The following is a 9,219-nucleotide window of genomic DNA, read 5'->3' as shown; positions in this document are numbered from 1 at the left end:
GTCGATACATAGAATTAGGATTAGAAGATGAGGAAAAGAAGAGTAAAGATAATAAAGAACAGGCGAAAAAAAGAAGAAAGAAAAGAATGAAAAAAAGATTATTAGGCAAAAGCCCCATATTGGGGGAATTATTATCTTTTTGCTTTGCACATACAATTGTCTTTACTTGTCAGCGAGCCATTTGTAGGCTTTGAGAAAAGGGGCCGATAGGAAGAATAATCGACATATCATGGAAGCAAGCAAAAGCCAGAACCCAAATGGTACAGGTACAAAGCCTTTACATGGCTCTAATGGCTGAAGCTGTCCGCCGACATTATTTCCAAAATAAAAATTTAAAAAAAAAAACCCGCAATAGAGCTTAACAAAACCACAGATTGAGGCCCACTAAAGTCTAGAAAAGGGATTTTTCAAAAATTCTGAATTGTCACCCGATATTGGATTTAGTTATACCGAATCACCTAAAAGTAATTTTTGATCTTTAAAACACAAATTAAAATCCTTTAATAAAACAATTCCATGTCTTTCGAAATCAGAGAAATAAGTTCGAAAGCTATATTTGTAAGGAGAAAAGGTCAAATGCAAGTTTAATTTTGTTCTTTAAATTTTACGGCAAAAATGAGTCAATCTATTGCTAAACACATAATATGTACTTTTTTTTTTTTTTTTTTAGGTGTGTCCCGCAGGGAGTGGACCCCGCAGACTATTCACCACCCTCAACAACTTGCTGGCAGCAAGGTTCGAACCAGGGACCTGAAACATAATATGTACTTAATTAACACAAAATATCCAAACAAATAAATAAATTGCATAACACATAAAGAATGAAATAAAATGAAATGATTAATTTCAAAGCTTCAGCTGTAAAAGCCACGAAACAACGCACGCTCTGCCCACTCGATCACAGGCGACAAAATAAAATAATTAAGGAAAAATAGAAAAGAAAAAAGAAAAAGAAAATTACAAGATTCAATTGGTCCTATGTCCCATATGGATTACATTACTTCTAAAAAGAGAAAATAAATTAATTACAATAGATAGACTAATGAAGCAAAAGTTGACTAATCTAGTCTTCGGACTTAATTAAAACCATCTAAAACAAGTTCGGTGGTAAATCTGAAAGATTGTAAAATTTGGGGTGAAATCACAAATGTGTCATCTTTCTCCGTTGAAACAGTGGAGAAACCGACGTAACCCGCGTTCCCGCTTCTTCAGTGGAACTTTCACCGGAAACTAGAAATCATCATCTCCGGCACGCATTGGACCTGCCAGATCTTCGCCCTCGCTCTCTCTCGCACCCGAACGCACAATACACACACCAAATTCCATTGGACAACCAAAAATAGAACGAAGGGAAAATATAGAAGAAAATCAAAACAAAAATCTCTGGGTCTTTGATGGCTTTCCCGCCAAGTCACGGGCTCCGATCAGCGTTGGACTGATCGGAAATCCTCCCCACGAGCACAAATACAAGGGATTTGTCTCTTTATTTCAAGTTCTCGTTAAGGCATTTCGTCAAACAGTAGATGGGCATACGAACATTCTAAAGATCTCTTACAATTTCAAAGAGAGAAGGCCCCAAAACTTGTAATCAAATTACGATTTCAGTCCAACAAAAGCCAAAGAGTATACTCAGCCATGAAAATTGCAAATAACTCCAGATGAAAAAAAAATTCAAGAACAAACTAGCAAAAGATGGTTTCAGAAAAGGGATAATTTCAGAAACCTCCCTTGAGGTTCTTAGCAATTTCACTTAGTTCCCTTAAGGTTTTAAAAATTACACATATCTCCCTTGAATTTATCATTTTGGTAACAAAAACTATTCAATGGTCAAAATTTTGAATGAATAACCCAAATTGCCCTCGTGAAATTGTAAAGTTCATTTTACCTTGTTATAAAATTCGATAAAAAAATATGGAACATGCACAAAATCTCAAATCCACTTTCAACCCTTATCTCTATTATTTAAAACCTTTCATGTACCTACATCTCAAATGAGTACCACTATCATCAGGACCACCGCTACCATCAATCCCTAAATTTTAAAATCTCAATCTAAGTTACAAAAGAAAAAAAATTAGTATTGTTAAACTTAAAAAATTTCACTAACTATATTAATATAACATTCTATCCCTTAAATGTTGGAGTACCAATACATGTTCCATATTTAAATCTTCAACTTACATCTTCTTCTATTCATCTTTAGAGATCTTTCAAGTCAAGCTAAAATTAATTTGTAATATGTTAGAATTATGTTTACGACATAATTAGTTATTCTATAAGTGAACCTTGTTTTTGTTTCCATTAAATATTTAAGGGCAAAAAGTCCCAGTGGCCCTCAAACTATTACCCGGATGAAGTTTTGGCCCCCAAACAATTAAATGTAAAGTTTTGGCCCCCGATTTATCCAAAGTACAAATTGTTAGACCTTCTGTCAAATTCATCAGTTAATACCGACGGAATCTACGATCACGTGAGAAGCACGCCGAAATATGAAGGGCATTTTTGTCCATAAAGAGCTGTCATCCACTTGGTGAAATGGGACTTCTTCCTGAACTTGAACAAAGAAAAACTCAATTGCAGCCAAAGAAGTTGTTGAACTGGAAGCATGCGAGAAACCAACAATCCGGATTTCCCATTGTGCAGGTGTGAGAAAATGTCGAGAGTCATAACTTCGTGGACCTCAAGAAATCCTGGACGGACATTTGCGGTGTGCGCGGATGGTGGTTGCAGATTTTGGCAGTGGATCGACAAGGAGATGTGCAGCCGGTCAACGGAGATCATACCTGGGCTTCTGAAAAGAATTAATGTAGCTGAACAGCAAAGAGATGCGTATGAAGAAGAAGTAAGAAGACAAGAAAGAAAAGTCGCAAAGTTGAAGGTCAAAGTGAAAGAACTAGAAAAAGAAATCCATAGCAAAAAGTGGGTGAACAAGTGTCTGGTGAGATTGTTTTTGTTAACATGGATGCTTACAACTATAATCTCAGTTAGTTGGGGCAAAAAAAATGGAAATCTCACAGTTTTTAGGCAAATAGAAGGAGCAGTATGAAGATGAAGTGGGTGCGCATTATTGTTTCTGTACTCTGTAATGACTGTATCGGTAGATGTGCAATGAAATCTAAGTTTTGATTTGTTGAATGAAAAATCAGGCATGCTTTGCTGGGAAAAAATCAGACTATATTTGTAAGGCTTTATTGTTTCACTTGTTTGTTGAAATACTCTGTAATGTTGTTTCAATTGTAAAAGAACTGCTCTGCTTGAAAGGAATGACAAAGTGAAAATCAATTGAGTCCCAGTGGCCCTCAATGTGAAGACGCAGCACAATTCCATTAACTAGATATACTAACCAGACAAAGACATGAACATTTGCAAAAGTGGAGTAAGCAAATATAAAGACCATCATATTATACTGACCCTACATAACCAATGCTGATGTCAATGGTCTACAAAAATATATCCAGAATACAAAACGTAATCAGCACTAACAAAAGTTGATTGGAATTCATCCACTAACATCCAAAGAGATTCAAGATTGTAAGACAAAAAACAGTTGGCAAAAAATGTGATTAGAGGTCCCTCTTCAATCAGTTCTTGACTGTTGCTCCTCTTTAATTAGCTCTTCCCCGTCCCTTATCTTTTGTGGTTTGTCCTCCTCTCCCTCTACCTCTTCCACTCCACTTTCCTCTCCAAGAACCAACTGTGTACGGTGGCTCCTTACCCAAATATGCATAGTTAGCATTTATGGCTCCTTTTTCTGCATCAGTGAGTGATTTCCGAGTTGAAGTTTTCCTGCTACGGGTTGGTGGACAAGTCTTTTCACTCGGGCCTGGGGTAGATGTTTGTTGCTGTTGTTGTGGTTGGTGGTGCCCAGGTTCATGATCATGGATTTCATGTGGTTGTTGCTGGCCTGGTTGCTGTTGTGGCTGCTCATGCGCAGCTTCATCAACCTGCTGTTGCTGTGGTATTTCTGACTGCATAACCTCCAAAGTTTCATGAACCATGTTAGCTGCTAAACAGGAAAAATTAAAAGTGAATGTTGTTGGTTGTACTTACTGTTTGTCTCCTCGTTCTTGCATTTGATTGCTGCGTCACAGGTTCAGTTGAAGTATCTTGCTGCCCTTGTTCATTGGTTGGCTGCTTGCATGTTGCTGCATTATGACCAGCCTCCCCACATTTTCGACAATGAATAATGATCCTTCTTCTTAGTCTTCTGCCGTGATTCTTGCCTTCAATTGTGTCCCTTCTCCTAGCCTTTCTAGGCCTTCCAGGTTGAGTTACTGATACCGGGGGCTCCAATTCAGGCATTGTTGATGGGGGCCAATGATCCTCACCACTAATTGGTTGTAACACATTTTCATAAAGCTTCAAGAATAGCCCCCTACTATAACAAACATTCAAGTACTGCCGTCGGTCTTCATTCCTCAAAAGAATGGCAGCAATGGCGTGACAACATGGAATGCCACTAACCTCCCATAACCTGCAACTGCAGTTCTTTTTCTCCATATCTACAGCAAATTGGGCCCCTCTTGGTCCTTTCACCTGGTAGCCATGCATTGCATTCCAAATAGGCATCCACTGACTTGCAATTTTTACCCTATTTTCAATAATTTCGTTGATTAGAGGTCCAGTTGGGCTATCATATCTTTCCATTGCTGATTTTCTCTTCCGGATCCTATCCATAAGGTACTCCCTGATCATTTCCAGCATTGTTATAATTGGCTGGTCTCTAGCCTCAAGAATATGTGCATTAAAAGACTCACACAAGTTGTTGACCAGCATGTCACTCTTTGTGTGAGTCGGAAAGAAGGCCTTGCACCAATGCCAAGGAGTTGGAGCATTTTTTACCCACTGATATGCCTCGTTATCAAAATCTTTGAGTTCTGCCATTGCTTTATTGTAGAGTTCCTCTGTTGTGCTGTTGGCAATATTCCACAGCCTATCCTTAAGAGGCAAACCTGGATGTTTCTTCTTGAAATTTCGATACATGTGTTGGACACAATACCTATGCTCACAATTTAGAAGAACTTCAGCTAATGCTCTATCCAACCCCTGTAAAGGAAGAAACAAAATATCAAGGAAGGTTACTATGTATATACATACACATACATACACATGTTCACATTATTGCAAAGTGTATATGTGTATACCTTTTGTTGGTCAGAAATAAAGGTATAATGAAATTGATTTTCAATTTCCAAATCATCACTGAGGTATTTCAAGAACCACGTCCACTGCTCCGTAGCTTCTCTCTCTACAACTGCCCAGGCAATGGACCACCATCCATTATTAGGGTCAGCTGCAATGGCAGTCAATAACTGCCCTCTATAAGTCCCCTTCAAATGGCACCCATCCAATGCTATCAATGGCCTCAAATCATCCTTAAATCCTTTTTTCAATGGCCCTAAACAGCAGTAGAGTCTCATAAATTTTGGATTGCCCCCAGGCCCTCTAAATGGAGTAAACATCACTTCCATTGTGCTGCCCTCATGTGTCTTTTTTATCTCAGCACAATATTCCCAAATTCTTTTATACTGTTGTTCAGCTGATCCCTTTATCATTTCAAGTGCCAGTTTCCTTGCTTTGGCTGCTATCCATCAGGAAATTTGAGCTTGATATTCCTCATTCACAGTTTGTCGGATCTCCCTAACTGGGATTCGAGAGTTCGACTTAATCCTCTCCATGTACCTGTCAGACAACCACTTAGACTTCAGGTTTTTATTTTTCCAGGCGTGATTGCAATTTTCATGCTTGTCATTCATGCTTTTAACTACCAAATTAGTACTCCCAAGTGCTTTTTCAATTGAGGCAAACACAAACCATTGGCATAGGGCCTTGCACTTGGCTCTCACCCTTATACTCTCATTCCTCTTGGTATATACTGGCCTCCCCATCTTGATACCATATTCTTGAACAACTGCCTTAAACTGGGCTCTTGAACCAAATTTCATACCCAACTCAAATCTGGTATCAATCTTGAACTTCTCCATACAAAAATCTTTGTACCTTCTTTGGAATTGGTCACCATCTTCTTCTTCTTCTGATGAGCCACCATAACTGCTAAGGTGGTCTGGGATTACATCTTCAGCCAATGTATCAGAAGCTTCTGGTTCATTTCAAGCTTGTTGCTGCTGTGCTTGTACATTTTTCCTTCTCCTAACCTGTTTTTTTTTCTGTTGTGGCTGCTGTGCATCATGCTGTTGTGAAGAGAATGTGCCTGTTGCTTCATTATTTTGCTGTGAATCAGGCTGCATCTCATGTGTTAGTGGCTCATCAAACTGCTGCTCTGAAGTTCCACCCCCTGTTGTCTCTGGTACCAAACCATCCAGTAGTGCCTCATCGCCACAGTAGTCACCAGTGCTAAATCTGTCAGAGTCATGCTCTGATTCTGATTCTTCAACATCTTCTATGACTCCTTCCTCTGCAATAGGTTGTTCACTGCTATGATGGTCAACAGGATGCTGGATAGTAGAAGTTTCGAATGTGCCTTCTTGCTAGTCTGTTGAAGCAGAGGCAATACCTCTTTTTGGATCTAGTTCACTAGCTTGCTCATGTTGGATAGTAGAAGCAGAGGCAGCACCTCGTTCGAATGTGCCTTGATGCTGGTCTGTTGAAGCAGAGGTAGTAGCTCTCCCTTCTAGATCTAGTGCACTAGCAAGCTGCTGGATGCTCTGTCCATGTCCAGCACTATGAGGCTGTTCTGATGACCCAATTTGTTTCTGCTGTAAACCTGAGTTCTGTAACTCATCTCGATTGTCTTTTGTACCAGTATGTTCCTCAAATAACAGACCCATTCTAAAACTTTTTTCAGAACATGGTTCCCCTATTATTCTTCCCTGCTCATCCAACTCCTCAATCACAACACCACAACGTTTTTTTTCTACTGGTTTAACAATCAAAGGAGACCTAAATTTTTCAATTTCTTCGGGTGTCAGGTGGTTACAAAATACCTCCATCACCTTAAACTTGTAAGCCCATTCTGAAAATTTGTTAACATCCTCATCAGTGCATAACTCTCTTAAACCATTGGATAGATCTTTATTTGGTTCAACATAGTAATACAGTATAGCAGCTCTACGATGTCCTAATTTTTTCACCATCTTATTCAGTTCAAGAATGGACATTTTCTCGGCGCTGCAAAGATCTACATCATCTACATCTCCATCAACATACCCCACATATTGTCCCCAATTAATTCTCCCCCCATGATGCAAACGTATAGTAAACCATTCAGAATCAGCCTCTACAACAATTTTAGCCTCAGGTCAATACAATATTTAAAATAGGAAGAATAAATTATCTCACAAATTATGAGTCAAAACAGTTGTATTAGGCCAATAAACTACTATTTCAGTGGCCCCTTTTTGTCGGACATGGTTAATGGGTAAAATAAAAAAATAATGTAGGACCACTGAAGCGAATATTAATTTCTACAGTAAAAGATACCAACATATAGGACCACCAATCTTCCCGACAAACTGAAAATTTGACTAATACCATCTTTTTAAACGTTATTGACACGCTTTGTTCCTCTATTATATACAAACCATCACTGCTCAGACGAAAATGGAACAAAAATAGGGTCAGACCACTTACCGTAAACAAGAAATGGATCAAAGTACACGTCTGGCTTCCTTATTTTCCACTCCATTTCGCTTCAATGTCTACTTCCACGGTGCTGGTAGTAGTGCTCGTAGTCGGAAAGTTGCAGCAAGAATCGTTAATGGCAGACAGAGGGAGAGATAGTGGAGAAAGTAAACAGTTTGGTCAAAATCATTTTTCGCTCCATTTCACCAAGTGGATGACAGCTCTTTATGGACAAAAAAGCCCTTCGTATTTCGGCGTGCTTCTCACGTGATCGTAGATTCCGTCGGTATTAACTAATGAATTTGTCAGAAAGTCTAACAATTTGTACTTTGGATAGATAGGGGATCAAAACTTTACATTTAATTGTTTGGGGGCCAAAACTTCATCCGGGTAATAGTTTGAGGGCCACTGGGACTTTTTGCCCAATATTTAATTGTATGGTGCATTCCTATGCACAAGATTAGGAGTGTATTATTTAATTGCATGAAAATATTGCTATATTAAGGTTATTATGGTCATTTTATAGGTCAAGGGAGGTAAGTGTAATATTAAAAATCTCAAGGGTACTATATGAAATTATTAGAAACCTCGAGAGAGGTTTTTGAAATTATCCCTTCAGAAAAAATCAAATTGAAGTTAAAGTTGGAAAGGAAAGTGTAGACACCAAATTTTGGTGTAATTTCATTTACTGTTTATTTTTAGTTTTTTTATTCGTCGTGTTCGTTTTATTCGATTTTTAGTTTTTAGTTTCTAGTTTTATTTCTATTTTTAAGTTTTTAGCATAGAATTTCTTGAAAGTGAAAAAAAGAAAAAAAGTGAAAAATGATGAAAATGAAAAATGAAAAAAAAAGATTGAAAATGGCATTTTTGTTGTTTCAGTTTGTTTATTTTGATGTAAATTTGTTGTTTTTTATTATTTAGTATTTTATTATTAATTTTGTTAAATTATTTTTCAAAAAAAAAAAAAAGAGAGAGGATACGCGGCATAAAGCTGCGTATTGTTGCAGCTTGCAAAGAGAAAGCTCGGGCAGCCCCTTAGCTGCAAATTTTGGAGAGTATTGTTGAGGGTTTAGGGTTGATGACGTCCCATATAAATAGCAAAAAAGAAAGGCAGCCGCAAGGGGAGAAAAGGGAGCAAGAGGGAGTTGACGGCTGCAAACTAAAAGAAAAATCAGAAGCCGCAAGAGAGAGAGGAGGCAGCGTAAGATGACTGAGGAGTAGGAACAGAATACAGAGGGCTACGGAGAGGTTTTAGAAACCAGAAAAACTAAGAGGGAGTTGACGGCTGGAATTTGGAAAAAACAAAAGGAAAACCAGAGAGATTGAGAGTCGGGGGCTGGGTGAAAAGCTGAGATTGGAAAAGGGCTTCGGACAGGAAGAGCAGAGCGAAAAGGAAAAGCTGGAGTCCATCGCCTTTGCCGGCAAGAACATTTCAGTCGACTTCAGTTGCGGGACGGCAAGCTTCGTCTCTGGAGCCCTCGGTCTAGTCAACGGCGCTTTGCTCCCACTGCCGGCGTTCGTCGAACACCACCAGTACCGCCACCATCCGGATTCGGTTCAAGTTCAGAAACCCAGTGCACTGTAAGCCTTCTCTTTAAAATGCAGCTCTTTTCAAGTTCTTGAGACATGTCTCCCGTG

At 38.8% G+C, this 9,219-nt stretch overlaps 1 protein-coding gene across 1 annotated transcript; it reads right to left on the bottom strand.

Moving 5' to 3' along the window:
- Window positions 1–3,432: 3,432 nt before the first annotated feature.
- LOC113774273 lies at window positions 3,433–5,555 on the bottom strand. Its single transcript, XM_027318827.1, has 4 exons — window positions 5,145–5,555; window positions 4,051–5,046; window positions 3,662–3,968; window positions 3,433–3,506 (listed from the first exon to the last, which is right to left on the bottom strand). The coding sequence occupies exons 1-4, from the start codon at window positions 5,553–5,555 to the stop codon at window positions 3,433–3,435; spliced, it is 1,788 nt and encodes a 595-aa protein (XP_027174628.1).
- Between the last annotated feature and the right edge of the window lie 3,664 nt (window positions 5,556–9,219).

This window comes from Coffea eugenioides, chromosome 6 (assembly GCF_003713205.1).
Source record: "Coffea eugenioides isolate CCC68of chromosome 6, Ceug_1.0, whole genome shotgun sequence".
In the NCBI taxonomy this organism is placed as follows: Eukaryota; Viridiplantae; Streptophyta; class Magnoliopsida; order Gentianales; family Rubiaceae; genus Coffea; species Coffea eugenioides.
The sequence above is the reverse complement of the archived record's forward strand: the minus strand, read 5'-3'. Positions and strand labels throughout refer to the sequence as shown.

Bases quoted from the DNA above. Each gene is read 5' to 3' on its own strand.
- LOC113774273 (XM_027318827.1), bottom strand. From the start codon at position 5,555: ATGATAAAGGGATCAGCTGAACAACAGTATAAAAGAATTTGGGAATAT. The intron at 5,047-5,144 runs GTATACACATAT...CTTCCTTTACAG, and splicing joins TTATTTCTGACCAACAAAAG to GGGTTGGATAGAGCATTAGC. The intron at 3,507-3,661 runs GTAGAGGGAGAG...TTTGGATGTTAG, and splicing joins AGGAAAGTGGAGTGGAAGAG to TGGATGAATTCCAATCAACT.